The 25760-nt window shown below is 40.1% G+C and overlaps 3 protein-coding genes across 5 annotated transcripts in view; 1 reads left to right on the top strand and 2 right to left on the bottom strand.

Moving 5' to 3' along the window:
* The window catches only part of tmem117 (transmembrane protein 117), a 46746-nt gene extending 42433 nt beyond the window's left edge, over positions 1-4313 (bottom strand). The window contains exons 1-2 of one of the 2 annotated variants that reach the window (XM_085462333.1): positions 3901-4313; positions 2149-2456 (exon numbers count right to left, since the gene is read on the bottom strand). In XM_085462333.1, coding sequence (XP_085318459.1) covers positions 2149-2428 — 280 coding nt within the window. In that variant the 5' untranslated portion in view covers positions 2429-2456; positions 3901-4313. Of the gene's footprint in view, positions 1-2148; positions 2457-2818; positions 3167-3900 lie in introns of those variants that run through there. The other variant, XM_085462334.1, reaches the window with a different exon arrangement.
* Positions 4314-9751: 5438 nt separating this feature from the next.
* On the top strand, positions 9752-18850 carry twf1a (twinfilin actin-binding protein 1a). The gene is made up of 9 exons (XM_085462330.1): positions 9752-9872; positions 11218-11298; positions 11445-11623; positions 12644-12739; positions 12902-13006; positions 14708-14833; positions 15493-15643; positions 15786-15907; positions 17583-18850. The coding sequence occupies exons 1-9, from the start codon at positions 9848-9850 to the stop codon at positions 17748-17750; spliced, it is 1053 nt and encodes a 350-aa protein (XP_085318456.1). The 5' UTR covers positions 9752-9847; the 3' UTR covers positions 17751-18850.
* Positions 18847-24408, bottom strand: irak4 (interleukin-1 receptor-associated kinase 4). Of its 2 annotated transcripts, none has more exons than XM_085462328.1 (11): positions 23802-24408; positions 23554-23699; positions 23074-23217; positions 22486-22646; positions 22341-22405; positions 22132-22246; positions 21924-22033; positions 21141-21327; positions 20579-20641; positions 20086-20250; positions 18847-19154 (listed from the first exon to the last, which is right to left on the bottom strand). In XM_085462328.1, exons 1-11 carry the CDS (start codon positions 23960-23962, stop codon positions 19092-19094), a joined length of 1380 nt encoding a protein of 459 aa, XP_085318454.1. In that variant the 5' UTR covers positions 23963-24408; the 3' UTR covers positions 18847-19091. The 2 variants fall into 2 exon arrangements, with proteins under 2 accessions (XP_085318454.1, XP_085318455.1); XM_085462329.1 differs by having other exon boundaries at positions 23074-23211; positions 23802-24401.
* Between the last annotated feature and the right edge of the window lie 1352 nt (positions 24409-25760).

Genomic DNA, 25760 nt, shown 5'->3' with positions numbered 1-25760 from the left:
TAGCTAAAAAGCTCTGATGATGATGATGCTTTCCTGTCAGGTTCTTACTCTTTCTTCAGTCTCTCGCACTCTCACCATTGTTCTGTTTGGTGTAACATTTTTTGGGAAGCTTTCATTGCACTTTTGTTAATACGACATGCTGCAGTTAATATTATTTCACTACAACCATCTCTTGTTAGCAAGAATGTTAAAAGCGAAGTGCTAAAGCACTGTGCAAAAGTCTCTATCCACCCCTCAATTCATTGTACAGTATTATCCTAGAGAAGTGATAAATAGAGGAAGTGATTTATTGAAACATATAAACATACATACAACTATGATATAGAAAAGGAAAAATTGTAAAATGATTGAAAGTCTTTACTATATGACCACCTGTATTCTTCAACACAGTGTAAGCTCTCTTAAGCAAGTTTTCTTGACATTTCTTTAAGTAGTCTTTAGGAATAGTTCATCAGGATTTTTGAAGATCAGTCAAAGCTGTTCTTTGGGTGTTGGCTGCTTTCTGTTCTGTTCTTATACTGCGTCAATAATGCTGAGGCCCAGGCTGTGGGAAAGCCAGTCGATGACTGATGGTGTCGCACTGTGTTTTTTTTTTCTGTCCACGTATGACATTACTGCTTTGGTAGTGTGTTTGAGATCATTGGTGTCCTGAAACACGAAACTGATACCAATCAGATGCTTTTCAGATGAATCAGCAAGATGAACCAAAAACATCATACTCTTCTGTATTCACAATGTCCCCAACACCACTGGCTTAAATGCAGTCCCAGACCATGACAGAGCCTCCACCGTGCTTTACAGATGGCTTTGAACACTTACTGTTGTACCTCCCTCTTGATCTTTTCCATGCATATCGATGACAATTTGAACCAAATACTTCAGGCTTTAAAATCTCAAAGTTTTAAGTTCATCACTTTTTAAGACCGATTGCCACTTTTTTCACAGTTCAGTTCTTGTGTAGCTGGCACACCTCAGCCTTTTTCTCCCCGTTTCCCTTCCTTAAGAAAGACGTCTTCACAACCATTGAGACCATTTCTGACGAGGCTTCAGTGAACAGCAGACGGATCAACTGAACAGTGAAATGCTTCACTCAGGTTCTGTGCCAAGTCTTTGCTGGTACTTTATTATATTTCTTAAGGACAATGCCTTCAGATACTGTTGATCTACTGTAGATGTTTAAGGGCACATTGCACAACATGCTTGCTTATGCAACACCAGATTTTCGACTAGTATCTCTTTGGGAATCACCTTATTGGTACATAAATTGTATGCCTATCAAGCTAAAATAAATAAATATAAAAGTATAAACACATAATAAATACAGTTTAAAATGTAGAAGTTGCTAAATTGTCTGTTATGTGTAAATACATAACACTGACCTATAAATCATCCTGTTAAGTCACTTAACAAACCAACAACAAAAAGCATTTGAAAGTGGTCAGCTATGAGCACTGAAAATTAAAATAAAAAAGCAAACGAATGTCCAAAGAAAAACTTTCACAGACCTTCAGAAAGCCTGGAGAAATATTTCTCAAGAGCAGGTTAAAAAAAACATTACAAGAACATCTGGCTCCGCAACAGCAAAAATACATTAAAACGAGAGAAAGCTCAGGACTATTGCACAGCAATGTATAAAGAAACACATACAAAAAGATCACTGCATACACAAACTTTAGCAGACACTCTTCATTTTATATTTTGGAATAATTAGAGGAAGAAATAAGGGAAATTTTGTTTATTGCTTGGGTGTCTGCCATGAATACAGGAGTGTGCTTGTGAGTCCAACGTTAAGTCTCTGAGGTAATCTTCTAATATTATTTCCATCTGCACTTTTTCTACTGAGACATTTCTAAACACCTCTAGTCACAAATCTGTTGAAGGAATGCAAGTCCTCATATAGAATTTCAGTGTACATCTAGTTGCCGCAATGAAAAGATGAATCAGCAGCGATTTCAACAAAGAAAATAATTAACAATCTCTTTAATTACGTTCCCATTGACAAAAAAAAAGCAGAGCAGGAGTATAAACGTGCTTCTCCCCGATGAATAGCAACAACAAGAACATCAATGGGGGTGGTGGGGGGAGTTCCCTCAGACAGAAAAGCCATTACTCTGCACATTCCACTGCATTATTGTGTGCATGACTTACCAAAGAGCTGGCGGTGAAATATAAACTTCCCGGCTAACAGGCCAGTGATAATGGCCAGTATCCAGCCAATTACTTTCAGGATGTTCCACCCGAGGCCTGGGTACTTGTTGAAGAGGAAAGAGAAACAGTTCCCCACCACAATCATATGGGCCTCTGTCTGACTGTGAGAGATGGGGTCCTCGGCGAAAATTAGGAAGTTAAAAAAGGTGACGAGGTACGCCACAATGAGACGGGACCACGGGTGCTGGAAATAGTAGCGAAAAAGGGCATCTATTTCCATCTTGCTAAGCCCTCCAGCCACACTACACCTGGGAGTCAGAGAGAGAGAGAGAAAGTGCTTCTTTTAGTCAGATTACATTACCAGCCAGGCAGATTAGAGCAAACGCACCCCTCAGACACAGATTAGTGGTTGGAATATCACTAAAGATAATGGATTAGGATCATGCTCAATTCAGACCCGGCTCAGATAGAGCAGCACCTCCAATAACGCACACAGATTTCTTAACACAAAACCAGAGTTTCCAATCAGTCCTAAGATTATCACTCAGCTGTAAATTAGCAAACAGCCTATATCCTGTAATCGATTTAAAGGAGAGAAAAATAACATAAAGTGGACGATCAATCCACTCAAGTGTCCTCTTGTGCCGGTGAATCACGTGTCGTGTCATACCTGGAAGTGGTGGACTCTTGAAGTACTATATATCTATTAGCTATAAATCGCTGGCTCGTCTCCTTTCAGCCCGTCTGCTCTGCGCTCTTCTTAAAAAAAACTGTTCCAGCATTACAGTGAGGCTTTCCCCGGCAACACCAGCCAAGCAGTGCATGAGTAACCTGCAGACACCCCGTCCCTCCTGTATTTTTAATCATTATTCACCCATGAACTCCACTCTTTCTTTACTCCATCGCTCTCTACCTCTTTGAACCGTCTGACTTTGCTGGGCTGAACTTCTGCCTGCTTTCATACCTTCCCTAAAACAGGGCATGGAGGGGGAAGAAGGAATTATGTAATGGCTTCAAAAATAGACCTGGCTATTAAATTTCACCAGCATCATGTTTGTCTTGTCATGATGCTGCCACCTTGGGTGATAGTAGGCTGATGAGGTAAAATGCAGATTTAGTTTGCTTTCTTTATCAAACTGCAAGCATTTAGAGGAAGACGAGCAGGAGGAGAAGGCAGACTTTTAGTGTGACCAGGGACCTGCTCCCATTCTGTGGCTAGCAACTTGTGACCAGAGAGTCCCAAAACATGAGTTAAGTGGGACTTAGCACCCAAAAAAGAACAAACTGGGCCGGGATAAGTTTATCTGAAGGTGGGTGGGTGGGCTATACCCTAGATAACCACGATGAGTAATGAAGAGCTCAACTGATGTTTCGGGACCTGAACTCCCTCTAAAGCATAAAGATTAGATTTGCACTGATCAGAGCAGAGCAGTCTAAGTGCTGCAGGAAATACTCCAAATGGCCTCTCTATTTGAGGCACTTCTGGCAATTTCTGAATGGACTATCGTGTTCAGGGCATTAGTGCGTGATCGCACCAATCTCCCTTCTAACGACGCCAAATGTCACATCACTGACCTTATATAATTATGAGATATCACAACAAGCTTGACCATTTTGGTTCCTTCTTATCTGAATGTAGGGTACACCGAGTGAGATGTGGGACAGCCAAAATCCGTGCAAGTTACCTGCATGCACGTCGCTTTTTCTCATTTGTGCATGTGCAGTGGGTAAAGTCAACACGATTTTACACACCTGCTCCACGCCGTTTTATCTCTCAGTCGATGTCCAGGACGAGAAGCCCCGCTCCCGCTCTGCTCTCCGGCCACATCAAGCCGGCAGCGGCGCTCTAATCATCCTAAACAGGAGATGATACGACAGGGCTGAAGTGGGATTATCCATGCGACCTGTTGTTGTTGGTATACGACAGAGGCACCCACAAATCCTCTGTCATTGTGCCGGACTGTCCATACGCCGGGCGGGGCGGCTATTAAGCGGGCGGTGCTTCGTCACTGAGTCCCCGCCGTGAGGTGCGGTTTCTGGGTAGTAAGTAGGACGCTTCTACCGCCGCTGTAGCAAGGATGGAGGAGGCTGAATCCACACAGCAAGCGCAGCATCAGTGCAACGCAATGTAGCCAACACGTTGATTCACTAGCGCCAAAGTCAGAGCCAATACAAATACACGACTTCCGCTCACGTGTTTCAAAATAAAATGATAGCGACATCCATAACACAAGTAAGACTTGAGGAATCTATAAGTATACCAATATATGTATCACAACAGGCCAAGGACGAACCTCTAATATTAACGGATTAGATGTTGTTTTCCTTTATTTTTTAAGTTACTTGAACTTAACCCATTAAACATCATTAGAAACTACCAGATTTCTATGAGGGTTTTTCTGAGGAAGATTTTTTCCGCTTCTGGAAAAAAAACTGTCACCCATAACTCGATAATAATGCAAATCTTTAACTTATTAACTCAAAACTTTGGGATACCTAACTCGAAATTTGGAGTTATTTCCTCTAAATTTTGAATTATTAATTCAAAACTTTGAGATCCCAGCTTTTTTTTCAGTGCCAGAAACAAACTTCCACAGTGACTGTAATCGTCCTGGTTTAGGTCTTTCATCTTCAACCAGAATATCCGATAAAATTATCCACATTATCTAAACTCATCATATCAGGGGAATAGTCTATCCTACCTGGACACTGGAACGAGGTGCAATTTGCCAGTGATCATTCATTTGTTTAGTCACAATCAGTGTTGGTCAAGTTACTTGAAAAAAGTAATCAGTAACTAATTACTGATTACTTCCTCAAAAAGTAATCCCGTTACTTTACTGATTACTTATTTTCAAAAGTAATTAATTACTTAGTTACTTTTAAAAAACACGATTTACAACCTGAAGAGGTGATAAAGCGATAGATCTTTCAGCCCAATTCTACTTTTTCTGCATAATCCATCATACAAAATGTAATCAAATGGAAAAGTCTATTTTTTTAACTTGTTTTATCAGTTTTAATCTTTTAACTTTATGCATCAAGCAAAAATGTAATTATATGCAACATTCTCTGACTTGAATAAATTAGTTTAACATTTAAACCTATTTTCTGCACGTTCCAGCACATAAAATAACATATTTTTTGTGTTTACACTCAGTCTTTCAAATAGATGCAAGTAAAACACAGCAGAAAATAAATAAAGTCAAAAACTCAGCGGTCCTGTTGCTCTATTTTCATCTGTAAAGCAGGACTGCGGTAGGCGGAGGTTTACCCTGGTGCAGGTGTGCCGCGGTCAGTTGAAGAATCCGCGAGTTTCTCTGTGAGTTTCCCATTACGTCGTTGCACACTCGGTGCTTGCTTGGAAGTTTAGGGGTTTTTTCGCTGTAAAAAGAAGTTTTCTTCCCACGCACGGTGGACGCTAATGTTTTTGTCACTTTTTATGGAATCAAACTCAAAGTAAGGTCAGTACTTCCACGCTTTAAACGCTGCACGCTCATACTCTCTCCCACAATTGATATGTGATCCATTGTTGATCTGCACACAGCTGTTGTCACTAACGGCGCACTCGCTTACGTCACTGTCTAGTCACTGTGGTGAGACATTCTCCAAAAAATCACGGTTTTAGTAACGCAGTAAGGCAGCGTTCCTACGGGAAAGTAACGGTAATCTAATTACCGTTTTTGCAATAGTAATCCCTTACTTTACTCGTTACTTGAAAAAAGTAATCAGATTACAGTAATGCGTTACTGCCCATCTCTGGTCACAATAATGGCAAATCAGACACTTACACTCATTTATATGTTCTGAAATCTACATCACATCGAAGAATGTGCCTGCACATGTGATGTGACAATAAAAGTGATTTGATTTGATTTGAATGGTTGAAGATGAGCCCATCTCAATCAGTGGACCAGAGCTCAGTAAACAATTTGCTTAATACCATTGGTAAATTATTTTGTTTCACATAAATGTACTAGTAACAGAGCACAGGTTTCATCAGCCACACTAGAATCTGTTTATTTTGTAAAAAGAAAAAAAAAAGGGGGGGGTTCAAATCACTTCCTGTGCTACTGTGTGTCATACTTGACGCAAAGCTGTGAAGGGAATTTGCTGCCATGGGGCTCATTTATTTATTTAAAGAGGAGACCAGAGGCAGGAAGCCCGTGGCTTGGTATGACAGATCAGAGATGTGGAAAAACTGAATAAAATGTAAAAAAATGAAAGATGAATGAATATTGATCTTTATATTAATATTCATCTTAAGCCATAATTAAATACAATCAGTGCTTTATTTTTTCTTTTCTTGAAGAAAATAGCTGAATTTAAACCAGAAAACAAGTTGACTTTATTTCTTGGAACTTATTACATTATAAAAGCAGATACCATACACATATAGTGGAGTAAAGCATTCATTATTATTTTATTATCCCTTTAATTTAAATACCCAATAATAGAATATCATTAAAATATCCCATAAATAAACCAGAACTGTTAGCATGAATATGCATATATATGATGCTCTTCTTCGTGGGTTTCTGGCATCTCAACATACCAAGACCAATACACATGCGAAAGAGTATCCTTATACCCTTTCTTCTTGGCTTTTTCATTTAACATAAACTTGTGTAGAAATGTGTCCCTTGTCAGCATAGTATAGTCTATGAATTCACATATAAAACTTTAGGCACTCTATGTATTACAGAATCCTTTTGTTTTTAATAAGTGAAAAGAAACAGAAAATCTTCAAATGTTACGCAGGATTAGCGATGCACTCTACCAGTGTGCAGTGTTGATGAAAATAAAAATAGTATGCAAAGCCACATCTGGATAAGCCAAAGTTATTTTGGACTCCAATGCAGTAGAATTTAAGCTCCTTTGCCACTACAGCCAAAGGTATATTTAGCACAGAAAACAGCATGTTGGTGAAAATACAAATCGCATGCAGTCTTCTAGAAATTGAAACTGAAAGCACACCTGCTTCTTCAATAGCCAAATATCACCTTTAAGAAACACAAGCAATAAGAAACTTAAGTACTAACCCTTAAACTGTAAAAGAAATAGCATGGTAAGCTGTGGATATGATTGCCTTCTGTGTTGTGAATGTTGGGACAGGTCTCACACATTAATCACGCTGCTGGGCAGAAAGTGGTAAACTGGATAGACTTTTAGCATCACATAAGCCATGGGAATAAACCCACAGTGTTTTCAGTTTTCCTTGCCCAGAGTCCCAATGTGAGGTTCTTTTAAGATCTATTACCTTGTACAGAATGTTTTTGTCTGTTTTCAAACACTGAAAAAACAGACTTATATGTAATCACCAAAGAACACATATAAACAAGAAATGAAGAAAGCCACAGGGGTGGGGGTGGGGATAGGCTGAAAACCCACCAGTAGAGTCAGAGTGAGAGGTGAGTTTTCCTCTAGTCAGGTCACCAGGGCTACGACATTTACACAGACAACCATTCACACTTATATTCACACCTACAGTCAATTTAGAATTGCCAGTCAGCCGAACATGAATGTGTTTTGTATGAGAGACAAAGCTGGAGTACCTCGAGAAAACACAAGCAGCACAGGGAGACCGTGAATTTTCCACACAGAAGGGCGCCAGCCAGCTGGTTGATTCAAACCCAGGACTCTCTTGACTCTTTTCAGTGGCTGGTGCCTGGTGCTATGAATGTCTGTTTCTTTGTGTTGGCTTGTCTGTGTGAAGCTTGCATGTTGTCCCTGTGCTTGTTTGAATTCTTACACAATACTCTGGCTTCCCCTGACAGTCCAAAGGCTTGGTTTTAGGTTAATTGGCAATTCTAAACTTTTGTATTTTGACTTTTCTAAGAGACTAAGTAATTGTCTTATTTTAAAATGGTGTGTGCATATGAGTACTGCTGCTGTGCTTGCCCAAAGCCTGGTCCCCTTTAGTTCCCTGTGTAAGAAAATGTCCCGTTTCATCCATGCTCATATGAACACATGTGAAAATGTGAAATACAAGATATATTTTGACTTTTTTATACCAGCAAAGATATTTCTAAAAAAAAAAAAAAAAGGTCAGAGGAAGGAAGCTCTGTTTTTACTAGATAAGAGGGACAAGTGCAGCAAGGTAGCACATTAACTTAATGTCACTATTATTTTTCATTATTATTTAAATTATGAATATGAAAACATCTCACCAATAGTATCCTGGGATTCAACAATAGTGTATATATCAGAGTAATTGCAAAAAAAATGATTTAAAGCAATGATACTAATAAGAGCTAAACACATTTTACAGAGGTTTGCTGCTAGTGCTTTTACTTTTACATTCAAACACTTGCACTTTCTCCTTTGTTTTCAAAGAAGCTCTAAGTTCAGCTTCTGGAAGAGGTGTAGTAGAAGGATTTGTACTGTTGTATTTGTAGTAACAAAAAAATCAATGCTGAAAAATACTACTTCTAAATTTATAGAGCTGAAATCATTATTTAATTCCGTAATTTCATTTACATGTACAATGACAATAATGGATTGCATTTATATAGCGCTTTTCAAGAACCTTAAAGCGCTGTACAATTCCACTATTCATTCACTCTCACATTCACACACTGGTGGAGGCAGCTACAGTTGTAGCCACAGCTGCCCTGGGGCAGACTGACAGAAGCGAGGCTGCCATATCGCGCCATCGGCCCCTCTGGCCATCACCAGTAGACGAAGGGTCTTGCCCAAGGTCACAACGACTGTCCAAGCTGGGCCTCGAACCGGCAACCTTCCGATTACAAGACCAACTGCCAAGTCTTGAGCCAGGTTTGGGTATTCTGTTCCGTTCTATTCTATTAATTGAGTTCTTTATCAGGAAGAAGAAGCAGAAGTTGTAAAAATGAAAAAAAGAAAAACAAAGCCTGTTTTCAGAAAAACTGATAAAAGGCTATTGTATTGTATTTTATTCTATCATGAAAATAATCATCACTGCAAGTTTTAAGGTGTGACTGTGACCTCTGAAAGCAGGAAGCCACGAAAAGAGCCACTGGTTTCCTGGCTGGTAGGCAATCCACACCAGAGTTCTTCCACCTCTTCACCAAGAGGCCACATGCACCTGCAGATAAAAGGTGAATGAAAAAAATGAGACTTCACACCGAGCATGCACTACATAACCAAAAGAGACAAAAAATAAAAGAAGTTATAGAATATCTTGGCCTGTTGAGTCCAATTTAATTCACAGCAAAGGTATGATGCACGAGCAACCATTGGGCACGCCCCCTCCCCTTGATTGGTCGTTTTCATTCAGGTGCAGGACTTGACTAGTCGATACTTATGTCTTTCTTTTTTTTTTTAATCAAATGTGACAAAAGAACCCCAGTATTTATAAATGCTACACGCCGAGTCTTTGAATGACACAGCTCAGCAGAAATCAACAAACTGTATGGTTCATTTTTCCACAGGATAGTAAAAATTAAAAAAAAGCTAGAACACAGTTTTCATATTTGACAAAAAGAAAGCAGCGACAATTATAAAGACAATAATAAAGAGTGAAGTATCGTCTCCGTTTGTTTGTTTTTTAAAGACTGAAAAAAAAAACACATATTAAAATAAAACACGATTACCTTCCTGTTAGGATTTTAGTGACGACAGACTCGGGGCGGGTCTCGCCGATGTAGTCCACTTCCTGCTTCTCTGCCCTGGTTTCGCCTGATCAGCCGCATCAGCCTTTTATCCGACGAAAGCCACAATGTCACATCAAACGGGCATTCAAGGTAGATGCTTTCTTTCTGATTCACAGCTTTCGGCCTTTACGTGTTTTGTTTTGCTGCGTGTCTGATTGCCCGGCGAGCTTTAAGCGCCTGCAACAATTAATTGCAAGGGGAAGCTAGCGTCACGTTAGCTAGCCACTCCTAGCTAGCTTTGAGCTATCCTGATGTGTGCATATGTGTGTGTGCGTGCCCTGTTTGGACACTTATGACCAGGAAATCTAATCCTGAGTCTCTAATCAGTTTACGAGCGACCTAAAACACGACTACTCATACTTTTTTCACCCTCGCAGTGCTCGAAAAGCCTGTAATTCCCCAGCCTTTTAGCATCAAGCATAAATCCGGTAGTGTTTAGATTTTGAGTAGATTTTGAATGGACAGACGACGCCTTCATTTTGACAAACTGCTGGCCTGATACCTGTCGGTGTTTGCAATAATCCGTGAATGGTACTGGCATTGCTTAAGCCGTGTTGTAATTAAAAGGAAAAAGGGATTTATGCAGGGCGTGACCACTTGTTATACACGATGGCATCGCAGCAAAAATAGAAACAACCCCCGAGGTTAAACTTACAAATCAGGCAACCTTAAAATAGAAGTACAAACGTACTTGTTACTGCTGTGTCCGAATAGTGTTTTTTTTTTTTCTTTTTCTGTTTTATCTTTTAAATATATATATATATGTTAAACGTAAAGCTTAATACAGGGGCTCCTCTAAGCTAAACCCTTTTTGTGGTTGTTTGTAGCTCACCAGATTTTGGTGGTGGTGAAAAACAAAAGTGAATCCTAGTAATTCAGGGAATATGACCCAGTTCATTTACTACCATGTATGTGTTGTGTTACATGGAAGATTTTTCTTTAGTGCCTTCCTGCAAAAGTGATTTTAAAAATGTCTAAATAGTTTGTTGGACTTGTGCCATTAAGGTTCCCTTGGGCTTTGTGTTACAGCTATTAAGAAGTTGGTTTGAATCTGAATTATCACCCTTTTTAAATTTATTAAAAGAAAATGTATTTATTGTGACTGGGTTTGAGATCAAAGGTTGAACCAAAATAATAGGACTGACAAGTTTTCTTGATGGCCTGCTCACTCAAAGCCTGTGCAATACGGGATAAAATGCTAACTTTACAAAGGTCTGCAGGTGCTGAATGCTTAATGAGAAGATCATTTTGTGGCCTTTGTCTAATGGCTGACATCAGATGGTTCACAGGCTATTATGAGTCATTAAACCTTTAGGTGTAGACTCATAATCATATGACTCATGATGGCCATGTTAAGATGAGCGTGATGTTGTTGAGCCTGCATTGTTTAAAGGAGGGGAAGAAAACCCTGACCTTATGTCTTTTTTTCTCTCAGCGGGGAATGATGTGAAGGATATCTTTGCCAGTGCGAAGAGCGGGGATCAGTATCGTGCCCTAAAGATCGTCATCAAGGATGGTAAGCAGCGCTCTAGCGTCCTGGAGTTTGTTTACTTCTACCTAAATGTCTGCCAAGGCTGACATTAGCATTTCTTTATAAAGAAACAAAACTCTGCACTGCTGATTTTTTTTCTCTCTCTCTCTTTGTCCACATCTGCTCTCCAGAGCAGCTGACTCTAGGTGCCAGCAGGAAAGCATCTAAAAAATGGGACCAGGAATATGATTCTTTAGTGCTACCCCTCCTCGACGATGATGTGCCCTGCTACGTTCTATACCGGCTAGACTCCAATAACAACCAGGGCTACGAGTGGATCTTCCTGGCCTGGTCACCGGACCACTCTGCTGTAAGAAAAAAACCCCAAACTACCCCAGCTTTAATGAATAGCTTTCCATTCTGCATGGCATTTGTCCTTCTCTGCTATGGGTATCAGACGGGTGGGGTTTACCACATCAAGGCAGCCGTTCTTTTATATGCATTCATTATTTCCTAACAGACCTCTTGAAAGCTAAATATGGGTAAATTATGTTTTTCCAAATAGCACGGTGCATAGCCTCAGCCTCTCCTTCTTGACTTAAAATTTACCCTCATTGCTTTTAGGTGGCATATTCCTTTCATGCATTGGTGTTTTGTTGTAATGCAAATGTGTGTGCTTGCAATTTATGCGTTCTTGTCTCGCACAGTGTCATTTAAGTCATTGTTGTTTGGTCTCACTGAAACTTGATGAACCACTTGCAGCCTGGAGTTGCTGTGAACAAGAATAGCCGTAACAAATAACACACAAGTGTGTTTCTGCAGCAGTGAAATGGGGAATGTTGCGAGGAGAAGCGACCGGTGCCCAGATAAAGTGCAATGGAGGATTATTTGTAGCACGGTGGACTTTAGAATCACTTTCTGAAGGAGGAGCTGAGCTCAGCATTCCTGACCTCTAGTATAAAGCACGAGCCTTCAGGTTTAGGCTTGCTTGGAAGTTGCAAAACATTTTTCCAATGCATGCATGCACTCGTTTTTATCATGTGCATTTTCTTTTTCACTTCGTTAGAACTGGAGCTGGATTTACGTAGCCTAAATCACACGTTTGATATTTAAAGGTATCTTGTAAAGTTTTGGTTACCACTAGTGTAACTATGAATTTGAGCAGTTCCCTATTTTTATGACAGGAAATGCAGCAATAAACCAGCAAACACATGAAAGAATGTCTTGACAGAAGCACCGGCTGTAATATGTATTATAATATTTCTCACTTTTTTTAAGGCAAGCAACAATAAAATGTTTTTTTTTCTTTAAAGATAAAGCTCTCATTACCTTATGTCCTGTGTAAAGTTTGCTAAATATTATATTTATTTTTTTGGGATATTCACAACAGGTGCGACACAAAATGTTATATGCTGCTACCAGAGCAACACTGAAGAAGGAGTTTGGAGGCGGGCACATCAAGGATGAGATTTTTGGTACCAGCAAGGTTGGTCAAGTGAAAGGCTTGTTACTCAGTAGTTTAACAGTGCCAAGTTAAATGTCAGTGTTAGTGTTTAGCACCTAATAGGAACTGTGATTACTATATCAGTAACAGTGAGTCAGTGTGTGTTTCTGCATGCCGTGTGATTGGGCTGTTCTTTACCTGCAGGATGATTTGAGCCTCAGTGGTTACAAGAAACATCTGACCTCTCAAGCTGCTCCTTTGCCTCTTACTGCTGCAGAAGAGGAACTGAGGCAGATCAAACTGAATGAGGTAACACACACACACACACACACACACACACACACAGACAAGTGATTTGGATTTTATCACTTGGTCACCGCTTAGAGTTGTCATCATCTTGGAGGAAACGATGTTCTGTGCAGTGCTTGCTGCACACATGCGGCCACTTGTTGACAAGTTCTCTGGCTTGAAGTGTTCTAAAGTGGGTGTGGATTAGGCTTCTCGTTTCTCTTTTGGCATTACGTCATTATCACATTGGAGGCTTCACTGGGAGAAAGCACTGGCTTGCTTTAGCTCAGCGGTATCCCTCCTCATTGCATATCCTGGGTGTGGTAGGTAAATCCAAACCAGTACAGTGTAGGGTATCAATGAAAGCTGGCGCTGAAGCTTTCCAAACAGCGCAAGGTCAGCAGCAATGCAAGTGTGCATATGCTTGCCTGGCAGTATCAGTGCAGTGCAGAGATGCTGATGCATTAGAACAGCAGGATGTTCTAATGCATCGGGAAGAGATAAAGCTATTAGCTGTGTGTATATCCTTAGCTCCACAAAACGTGCTGTTTAGAGTTGTAAACACTGGTTAGCCTAATCAGCAAAGGGACTAAAAGAAGAGCTTTTTGATTGTTCTAATCAAACATTTACATGTTGGGAGCTAAATGCAAATGAGAGGGTTCTGTAGCTCTTAGTATTTGGCAGTGATTGGTCACAAGAGTACAGGTGAGCTGCATCAATGGCTTGTGCCTTTGTTGTGATCAGATAAAGAAGTGCTGTAATGTGATACTTGTTGCAGGCAGTGTCGTCAGCAGTGTTTACAGTGCTGATATCAAGGTCTCCGGGGATGTGCCACATAGACTCCAACAGACAAATGAAAATGGGAACATTTGAAGTTTCACTCTTTATACTTCTGGAGAGTATTCCTAGAATTTTGCCGAGAATTTCTTCAGTGTTAAGAAACAACCTGTTTCTAATTGCTGCTCTCCCAGCTCCGCCACATGAACAAGAACTATCTTTCTTACCATATATGGAAGTGCTCTGAGTAGAGTGCAGGCTGTCTCCAAAAGTACGGTCAATTAAAAGCAGCAGAGCAAATGGGAAGTGAGGTTTTTTTGCTCTTCCCACTTGCCCAGCTGTTGAAGGAAGATGATATACTGTTAATCTGTACTGCCTAGCTCAAAAAGCCTTTGAAATATTTATTGTTGCTTTGCCTCGGAGACTGCACACTTTTTTCCAAGCAGATGGATAAAAGACCTGCAATCCTTTTTGGTATGCGCGATAGCTACATGGGAGGCTCAATCATGTTTGCATGGCATTTCATTTTGTGGGAGCAAGCCTCTAAAAATAGATGCAATCCATCAGTGTAATCCTTCCAGAATTTCCAGTTTTCAGTGCAATTTCTCGGAGGCGCCTTGTCACTTCGATACAAGCACCTCATCTGTAATCATCAGGTCTAGCTCTGAAGATGTGCAAAGCACTTGTAATCCTAAAAAGTTTTTTTTGTGTGTTCTTTTTTTAACGGTGTGCCCTCACATGATTACACTTATTGAATTATTGTGGCTTATGTTTTGATTTTGAAGACATTTGATGCTTGCTAAGTAATGCTCTGATCAGCCTACTTTAAAGGCTTTGATATCATTTTTCAGTGTTTTTGTCAATTGTAGTGTTTTAATGACGATAATGTGACTGTAGAACTCAAAGTGTGTCTTGTTTCTGTGTCTTCGTTTGTGGTGTGTTTAGGTGCAGACTGACATCAGTGTGGACACCAAGCAGCAGACTCTGCAGGGAGTGGCTTTCCCTATTCATAAAGATGCCATCGCAGCACTTGAACGTTTCAGGGACAAGAAAATCAACTACGTACAACTGGTGAGTTATTAGCTGGGGTTATTAGCCTCTACATGGCCAAGTGTCAGCATACCTGTCACAGCACTACATCTGGGCATTTTTACATGCCATGGGATTACAAAGTATTGTAAGGCCAGCCACATACACGTCTGCAAGGCTGTATCCTGGTCTAAATGACAGTAATTAGCTCAGCACTGACATATTCATATTCAATCATTTGAATGTGCAGTTGGAGTTTTTACCTTGTGTTTGGAAAGATGCAGATTGTTTTGGCGAGGAGACCTTTCTAGTTTGACACAATGAGTTACTCAGTTTGTCCAAAAAGCCTTTGTGTAAATTCTGCTCATTGAAATTCTGTCGGTTTGTGTCACAAGATCAGATGAGTCCAGTACAAAGGAATAATTGTAGCACTGTTGTGGTTGTGCATCAGATTTCCTTTTCATGAGTCTAAAAGCTTAGTTAAAGTGAATTTCTTTCTTTTGTGGGTTCTATTCATCCTTACTAGTTTTACTCCTGGCTGCTGAGGATCACATTAGCATGTAGAGTAAAGGGAGCTGTTTGGTATTTACTGGCACCACCTAGATTTTTCACATTGTCTGGTAACCAAAGCAGGGAGCTTGTAGTTACAGGAGCACTCGGCTTGCTTAAAGGGTAACTTTTTGCTTCTTTTGTCAAAAAAGAAATTAGATGCTGAACAGGAGCTCATTCGGTTGTGCGGCACTGAGCCAACGGAGCTGAAAGATCTCCCAATGAGAATCCCTAAAGATACTCCACGTTACCACTTCTTCCTCTACAAACATTCCCATGAGGGCGACTACTTAGAGTCCACAGGTAAATGATTTCCCACGGGTTATTACGAACAGCAGGAAAAAACAAACAAACACTGTATTTTGTGCAGGTTTCTGTGTTGTTCTGCTCTGAATGGTGCTTCACGTGATTCCAATCTCACTGTCCTTTCCTTCTTTCTTTGTAGTCTTCATTTATTCTATGCCAGGGTACAAGTGTAGCATCAAAGAGAGGATGCTGTATTCCAGCTGCAAAAATCCCTTGGTCGACATGGTGGAAAACAATCTCCAGATTGAGATTGAGAAAAAAGTAAGACACTGTGTTTTGTGATATACTAGGGCTGTGCGATATGACCAAAATCTCATATCCCGATATAAGAATTCTATCGTCCCGAATCCCGATAACGATATAAATCGCAAAAATTTTCTGTAAATTCTGTGAATCTCGGGCAGCTCGACTTGTGTGAAGTGTTTCCAGCTGCGTGTCATGTATCTGGAGTCGAGTGTTTTAACCGATGCATGAAACTATACAGTTTTAGACATAAGTTGTAACGGCCGCCGTTTTCTTTGTATTTATTACACGGCGTGCTGCAGGGGAAAAGCCTGTTCTAACGTTTGAGTCTAAGGTTTATTTTTTAGCACCTGGCGGCTCTTTTTTACTTCTCATCCGTAAATAATCTGCTCTTTCACGTGATTCAGTTTATTCTGAAAAGTCTCAACAGGATCTTGAGCTTTATTGTGAAAGGTTTATGTGGAACATAAACAAGCGGCCCCACGAAGGTGTTGCTGTCGCTGTTGCTAACGACAACGCATAAAAACAGGCGCTTGTCCGTCCGTAGTGTGGTTATATTACATATAAGAGAAAGAGAGAACTTTAAGAAATTAATATAGCCACTACAGTGACCATCAAAACGATGAAAAAATATTGTCGTAAACAGTTTATTTTGCGACACCACGAAACAAACGATAGCGTAAAATGAAACGATAGACGTTTTTATATCGTCATCCGATATATATCATTATATCGAACAGCCCTATGATATACTATAATAATCAAATGTCTTATGTAAAATAAATATCATTTATTTACATAAGAGATTTCCTGATAACAAAAGTATTTGTGTACTGTGTTTCATACAGAGTTTAAAATGGTTTTGGTGGCTGATATGACTGATTACAAATGTAAACCTTATTCTACATGTATTGCTTAAACAAGACTGAAAACCTACAGAGTGTTATTATTGATTCTACAGTAAATCTCCAGGCATTTACAGGAAGGGTGGAGCGCCATGCTTCCAAAGCATATTTTCCTCATAAGGTGTTTTGATGATGGTGGTGAAGGGCACTCTACCCATAATTTACTCCACATTGCATTACACATCATATTGCCAATGCTTTTAATGTATTAATACAGCTTATGTAGGGGAGAGAAGTGTGTCATGATTTATGAGATAAATCGGCATCAATTTGCAAATTCTGAACGTGACAGTCAACAAAAACGTTCAGACATTTTTCATAGTTTTTTTTTTTTTTTCAATTAAATTGAGTTTTTCTCAAAAAAATTTTTAACACAATTCAGTGGGCTACATACTGAACTGGGAGGAAAGGATGGAGACAAAGCATTAATAATATGGCACTAATATTGATCTGACACCAATACCAGCGTTGGCATTGATACTATCTATATTTGGATCGATTCGAGCACATGCACTGTATTTTAAACAGCACACATGTCATGGAAAACGCTGCACAGGCTCAGGAACACTTCCACAATTTACTGTCTGTTCAGCTTAAACATCTGTCATGCAAATAAAAGCCATGTTGTCATCTTAGAACTCATTTGTAGTGACCTTTTCTAATGGGCCTCAAACAGCATGCTCAATGTTGGGCACAGGGGTGAATGTTTTTCCTTTAATCTGTCACACAATGCACCAGTGGTCCAGCTCATCTTTTTAATGCACTTTTTAAATATTTCTGTTTCCCAGTTGGAAATAGAAAACGGAGAAGAACTGACAAGTGATTTCTTGTACGAGGAGGTGCATCCCAAGCAGCACGCACACAAGCAGCGCTTTGCCAAGCCCAAAGGCCCCGCTGGTAAGAAGGGCGGCCGCCGCATCACCCGACCACCGGGGGAGAGAGAGGAGGAAGATTAAACAGACCTCACCGCCCGACCACCACCTCTACCCCGAGCACGGTCCACAGAGGAACATTCCTGCTTTGGGGAGGGGAAGGCAGGAGGGAGGGGGGGTTAATCATTTTCGACACGCTTGTTTAAAATAATAAGACAAAAACCTCAAATTCCCACAGAGTTCACCCACAGACCCAGCTATGCACGCCAAGGACAACTGAGCAATGACACACTTCAGAATGTCCATTTGTAGCTTGCCAAATGGAAGTACATTCATGTAGGTTAGTACATTCATAAAAACCCTTTTACTATAATTCAGAGAGGCCCAAACCAAGTCAAAGATGAGGTTGTTTTTTTTTAATTTTCACATCGTTGCCAGCTCTGAGACTTCAAAAATGTTAGTGTAACTAATGTGAACTTGCGCCGATGTGATGAAAAGACCCCATTTTGTGTTCACGTGCTCAAATTCCTAACTTCCATTCCTCCTCGTGTCAATTAATGTTTCTGTGTCTAATGTGTTGATTATTTGTCTCCTACTGTTTGCACAATGAGGTGCTCCAAAGCAGAAAAAAAAAATTCTCAAACTTGTGTCTGATGATTCATTTTATATTGGGGGAAAAAAAAAAAAAAAAGACTTCTTTTTTGATATAACTGTGGTTTACATGAAAAAAATCATCTGCTGAGATACTTATTTTTCTATGCAAGTGCTGTAAATGTACATATTGTAGCTGTGTGATGCTCTTTGATTAAGAAACAGTCTGGTCTGTTGAGGTAGATGTCCACGTCGGTAAGGATCACAGTGAAAGAACTGGGGCTTCCAGAAATATTACATCCACACATTTCAGATTTCACAAGGAAGGAAGCTTTTCCAGCTTTTCTGGTTCCCATAATGACAGGGAATGCCACGCTACTGGATGGGAAAGGGAATAATATAATTACCTTGATCAAAATGTTGCCACATCCACTGATGTACTGATTAATATTAGGCAAACTACTTCGCTCACCTCATGTTTGAAGGGAATATCCCTTTATGTTCATACAGTGTCATTATAATAGAAAAATCATGTTTGGTCTTATGTTTTCTTATAATTCTTTTAAAGAAGAAAAATAAAATATTTAAATCACTTTCTTTCACTTCTTTAATTGTTCGTAATAAATACATTTAACACTGGGAAGAACAACCAATCAGCATTCTGAAAGAGTTCGGCCATTAGATTTGTTTAAAGGCCGCACAGAAATGTATTCAGCAGTATTTTTACAGCAATTACACACGTAAGCTACATGCCTTTAAAAAAAAAAACAGTGCAGTAATTCTTCTGTCAGTCTGCAGTTTGAAGCAAGCTCACAATTCCCACGATGCTTTGCTTCACGCCTTTCTATCAAGATCCAGTGCAATGTTTTTGACGACTCCGTGAATCTCCGCGTAAACCTGTTCAGACACACAACAATCATGACTACATCATGAAGTTAGCATATATATATATCGTAGCAACAATATGACATTTTCCTTTAGTTCAACAAGACAAGAGTGCAGCCTCCGTTCTCTTACTGCCTGCATTTGCTCCCTAAATCCCCTAAATAATATGTTTGTTATTACATAGACTCCCCATACACTTTATTAGGTACACCTTGCTATATCAAGTTGGGCCCCTTTTGCCTTTAGAACTGCTTTAATTCGTTGCAGCACAGATTGAACACAGTGTTGGAAAATTCCTCAGAGATTTTGGTTAATATAGCGTCACACAGATTTGTCAGGATGTGGCAGAAAGGGACATTTGCATCATGCATTCATTCGGCTTTCTGCTGCTCATCCCATCTGCTTTAAGGTTCAACATGTTGTGCATTCAGAGATGCTCTGCTGCATACCTTGTTAAGATAACGAGTACTGTTGACTTCCTATCAGCTTTAAACGGTCTGCCCATTTTCCTTTGATCTCTGGCATTTTCACCCTCAAAACTGCCACTCACTGGATATGGTTATGTGCTATTTACACAGCATCAAATCGCAACAAAAGTCACCTCGAGGTGCTTAAATGACCACAGCCACGCCTATACAGCAGTCAGTTGCTGCTATGTGATTGGCTGTTTAGATATTAGTGTTAATAAGCAGTTAAACAGGTGAATGTATTTTTGCTAATAAATGCCATTAAAAAAAACCCAAACAATGACCCGACTCAGTTGTTAATGATCCTCTTTTCAAAAACTAAAACAAAAAAAAAAAATCCCTTTGTGGGATTTCTTCATTCAGCCTGGTCCAGCAGAGGCACATAACACAGGCAAACAGCTCAAGGTGAAAAGCTGTGCAGATGCCAACACAGTAGCTTGACCTATACATTAAATCTGCTGGGATCGTTCCTGTACCTGTCTGATGACAGGCCGTCTGTTTTTCCTCTCATGGAGGCAGTTGCATGCCAAGGAGTAAATACTCTCCGCCTGGCTCAGCTCCCAGGCTTTCATCTTTTTGTCCACAAAATCCTCCAGAGTCAGCTCCTCATCTTCATCATCTATGTCATACCTCATCTCCATCTAGGAAATGAAGTAGGGAACACACACACACACACACACACACACACACACACACACACACACACAGTGATGTAACAATCATCTTCTGCAAGCATGTTCCATAGATGCTGACTTGTATATTAAACATCAAATGCAGTATCAGCACATGATGAGCACAGATGAAACTTTTAAAGGTGGAAGATTTGAACTTTTTTGTTTAAATCAATAACAAATTGACTATTAACCGATAATGTTCCCTGACTTATTAAAGGCAAAGCCTTTAATAAGCTGGAAGCACAAAGTGTAGCTTGGCAGGTAACACGATGAAAGCCTCTTTTGTGTAACTTACCAAGAACTGTGGCTCCCGGTTTTCATCAACTGGCGGGAGTCCAGACAATATTTCTAACAACACCTGTAGATGGCAGAGAGACGGGGTTAATCGCACGGCTCTGGGCAACAGGAAAACTTACATGTGGCGGCGGGTAACATCGCCAACACTGCAGTATTCCCACAGCATGTAGGAATGCATATGCTTCGTGGCAAGGTCAGAGATTCTACTAAAGTACTGATCCCGGAAATCACCTAATGATCACCTAATAATCACCTATGTTTGACAATTATAGCTACTGATACGTATCACTGTGTCCCACAGCAGATTTGGGATAATGACAGATGATAAACAATATAGAGCTCTTATTTCACAAATACTGAAAAAAGTATACTGCAACGCTTGTGTCCTGCAGTTATATATGTGTCAGTAGTTTGGGAGAACCTTGGAGTCAAGGAAAGTGCTGAGTATTGCTCTACATTTTACATTACAGCTGCAGTTTCTCCAGCCCTACCTGTGTGTATCAGTGTGTGTGTGTGTGTGTGTGTGTGTGTGTGTGCGCGCGCGTCTGAAGAAAGCCTACCACTCCAAAACTGAAGACATCGGATTTTGGTGTGATCTCTCCTCTTAGCGCCTCCGGTGCCATGTACGCACGGGTACCCACGATCCTCTCAGTCATCATGGTCGTCGAGGTTCGCTTGGCCGATGCTCTCGTCAGACCAAAGTCTGAGATTTTGGCCACAAAGTGTTCATCTAACAGGATGTTCGCACTAACAGGGAAGAAATACCAGAGTGAGCAACAAAACATCCAGTCATGTGTCATGTATATTTCTACATTTAGGGAAATGTGATTTTACTGGCTTCCTTGCCAAGAGTTAAATTAAAACATCAATACCTCTTGCATGATTTTGCTTATGAGCCTCTATAAAACTCACTAAATTACCAAACTGTACCTTTCGTGCCCAAACTGTACTGTTGCATTACTAATGAACCTGTTCGTGATCTTCATGTTAACTTAAACTACTAGCTACTAGTGGTGTCATCAGATTAAACAAAATTAAAATAAATCTAGGTGTGGCATCAGTTTTTTCATGTGCCTCTGAACAGGGACATAAATACAAGTGTAAATGAAACCTTTTTCTACTTTTAATTTAGTTTAATTTTGTCATATGATCTGCAGAGAACCATATGGGAAAGCTTTTTCTACATCCCCAAAGTCTTTTTTTGGTTCTTTGTCTAAAACAGTAATGTGATGTAATTTGCATAGTGTTCCATAAAGGTACGGGACATCAAAAACAGGATATTTTCTCTCTTCTTTGTAGGATATCTCTAAACCAATAACGATGAAAGCTTTCGCACTATGAACCTTTTAACATCTCTGTGGACGTGATGGTTGGAGTGCAGATACTCCAAACCTTTGGCTGTCCCTTCTGCTATCAAGCACCTGTGGTGCCAGGAAAGTGGAGGACTTCCTTCCTAAATAAACAAAAAAAAAAGCATGTAATTAAATCCCTTTATGAATGCACGGGGACTGAAAAGCAGACTGTTTGTGTAGAAGAGTAAATAATGCTTACAAAGCAAGCCAGTCGGTCTAATAACGATCCATTGGCCATGAAAGCGTACACTAAACATAGGTGCTGTTCGTCACAGGAAAATCCAACCATGTCAACCAAGTTCTCGTGTTTCAACCTGTGGAACAAATGCTGTTATTAAACCATACCTGCATTTGTAAATACATGTATGTTAAATATGCTTCTTCACCTTCTTCCTGAGGGAAACTTACACTTTCAGAGTCTGGATCTCTTGGTTGAACTGATCTTGCAACTTGTCCAGTGGTATGTCATCCACCTAAATAATACAATATCTCAGATGCAATTAACAGCAGTACACAGAGGCATGTGGTTCTGTTAAAAAATATTTTCACTTACTGGATTGAGTTTTTTCACTGCAACTGGTTTGTCATTCAGGAGACCTTTGTATACCGTCCCAAAGCCTCCCTCTCCAATTCGGCTGCCACCAGCTGACATGGACCGGTCATCAAAGTTGCCTGTGATCCTCATCAGGTCACTATATAAGAAACTGGAGAAGCCTAAGGAGGGAGACACAGTAAACTGCCTCATTAACTTCTCTGATCAAGAGCCCGACGCTGCCACCTGCTGTCGTTACGTAAAATCACATCTTTACGAAGAAGCGGCATCGAAATCTAAACATCTTTGTTGACTACACTACACCACTATAGAGCAGCTTAGTTTACAGTGCTCTAATGTAATCAAGTAGATTTACTGCACTACTTTAGTACTGCAGTGGCAGATTTACATGGTGCTGAGAAAGATATGACATTTTAATTCACTGAAACCAGACTTTTCAGCAGATAATGAAAGATGAACATTATCTACTTAAAACATCGCATGAATATGACTCATAAATGACTGTGTTAATAAATGTCAGACGTTCAGTGTCACATGTTCAATCAAGATATGAACGTAAAATTAATACATAATCAAAAAGTGAAAGACCTGTGTGTATTGGTTCGGTGTTCTCCTGTGGCATTCGAAGCTGCAGCACAGTGGTGACGGGCTGCTGCTGCACATCTCTCTCTTCCAGCACTCTGGTTGAAGCAGTGCTTTGGGTTTGTGTCTCCAGTGGACTGGACTCTTCAACTGTGTGAGGACAAAAACAAAAGATGATCAGAATAAATGATTGGGTTTTACATCCTGTATCAGTGCGGTTTGACTGTTTCTCCTCATGCTCCAGGCATCACACCTTTAATATAACATAACAGATGTTTACTCATCCTCTACCCAAAAAGTGCAGAAGTTTTTTGCTACATCTCTTATTGCAATTTCACAACTCGTGGTTAACATCTTATTTTCTTACAATAATTTTTTTTAAAAAGAGGGCGATACTGGGAAAAAGATCTGGGGTAAGTTAAGATTCAACAGGTTTATTCTACCTGTTGCGTGTGGTTATTATTTAATGGCTTTTAAAAGTCATACCAGGTAGCAGAACACTGGCAGCAGCCAGTAACTCGTGACTCTTCAAAATGTCCACAAGTTCACCCACTGTGCTGTTGGTGGTCCCCCAGTCATTGAGCAGCTCCACTGTGGGACTGCGACCCTGTGCAACAAGACCTTCAAATCTCCTTCAAAGACAGCGGCACAAATTCAGTAAACAATAAATAAACAATCAGCGTGATTTCATTCAATGAAAAGCAAGCACGTCAGAAAGTTTGCCCGCATCTTACCTGACATGAAGCTGGGAATACCTCGGCTCCCCGCTCGGTTTCTGTATATCTACAAGAACTTCTTTCCACCTGTCCTGAGGATCCAAAAAATCGGACAATTTGCGACGTAAACGAAAACCGATGTTGCGAATATAAGTAGCGGAAGTTACTGGATTATCCATTCTGCGGGGAGCTTGTGACCAAACCTGAGATTGGGTTTTATCTAACAGTCATGTTGTCATGATCTTAGACCTGAAGACGTTAATTATACTCCATCGAGTGGATTCTTTAACCCAGAAAAATCGCAAACAGTTAGGTTTTGCTCACATACCTAAAAGAAAAAGTGTTTTCCGATATTGAGCAACTTCCCCAAACGTAAACAGCAGGGCTGTCCTACAAAAGGTCTCCACCTACAAAGCGGAAACGCAAAGATTGAGTGCTATGGTATAATACAGTCTGTGCTGGCTGTTCTTACCTGTAAGCGGGCACAACAAACTAACAATAAACCTGCGTGTGGTTATTCATATAATTATCTTTTTGATAACACAAGAGCAGAAAGGGAGACAGCTGTCGTGTGATGGTGGTTTGGAGATTTACAGTGTCACAGTGCCCTCTAGTGGATAATGAAAATAAAACAAATCTTCCATTCGTGGGTGCACACTGACGGTATCCGGCAAGAACACCCTGAGTTTGAGTCCACCACTCGGCTGGGCCTGTCATGTGATCAGTTTGCATGGTGTCTGCGTGGGTGCTCTGCCTTCAAAAGACATGTAGTTAGTGGTGCCCGTTGGTGTGAATGGTTGCCTGTTTTGCTGTGTTAGTCCTGCGTCAGGTTGGCGAGCTGTCCAGGGTGTAAACTGTCTCTCACCCAAACGATATCTGGGATAGGCGGAAGAGGATGGATGGAATGAATAACCGAGAGACCTTAGAACTGTGATTGAATTCATAATAACTGCTGCGTATGTCAAATATTAGAATACTTGTATGCATATAATTTAAATGCACAAAAACAGAAGAAAATAGTTCCCTTAACATCTTCTCAATCTCCATCTTCATCTTCTCTTATTGAACTCTAGGTTTCACGCACGCATTCATTTGGAAATGTGATCAAATAACTATGTAAGTAAGTATTAGGAAAAAACAAACATCTTTTTTGTACCCATTTGTGTATTTTAACACTCAACTGGACATTTTTGAACTCCTATGTTGCTACATCAACACACAATATAAACCAAAGGGTGCCATTTTTGCAGGATGTTAGGTATCGATCAGCCTATCCATCACCCATAAGGCACAATTTTTTTTCACTGGTGTTTAAATCCCACTCACAGTCCAGCATAGAACCCCACTCCCCAAATAAACTCCCCAAATGTGTTGCAGGAAAAAAAACTTCTTTAACAGATTTTTTTTTTCTTGGAAACTTTAAAACCACATCAAGGAGGTGACCTCGATCGAGCCATCTCATGTCAAACCAATTTGGCAAACAGCTGGAGGCATTTGGTCTAAACTGCTTGGAGTACCTTTTTTTGTTTCTGTGTTACAAAAAAGCTGGATCTGTTTATGGTGTGTGTTATTTGCTATTTGCACTGTATTTGATTAACTGTGATCAGTTCCATGTGCAAATGGAAGGCCTAGCTGTATTACTGGATGGGATGGATTACTGGGTGGATTTGTGATGAAGTGCAAGATGCGTGTGTGTGAGACATAAATTTCAGAGAAAAAACCCACACACAAGATTAAAACTTATTTTTGCATCAGAAAAGTTTTACAATAACATGTTTTGAATGCTAATACAAACAAGTGAAATTAAAATCCATTTGATATTTATTGAGCTATTAACATCAGCTCAAACCATCAAACAAACCACCCACAGAGACCTGCTGCACTGTGCACACACCAAACTGCATCAAAGCAAAAGTTAAATTCAGGTTTGCTTGAGTTTTGATCTCATTTGATATTAAACTTTCAGTCATGAATGGG

Source organism: Copadichromis virginalis, linkage group LG7 (assembly GCF_057382275.1).
Source record: "Copadichromis virginalis isolate Kocher_CV1m ecotype Utaka linkage group LG7, C_Virginalis_male_GT1.1, whole genome shotgun sequence".
NCBI classification, from domain to species: domain Eukaryota; kingdom Metazoa; phylum Chordata; class Actinopteri; order Cichliformes; family Cichlidae; genus Copadichromis; species Copadichromis virginalis.
The sequence above is the reverse complement of the archived record's forward strand: the minus strand, read 5'-3'. Positions and strand labels throughout refer to the sequence as shown.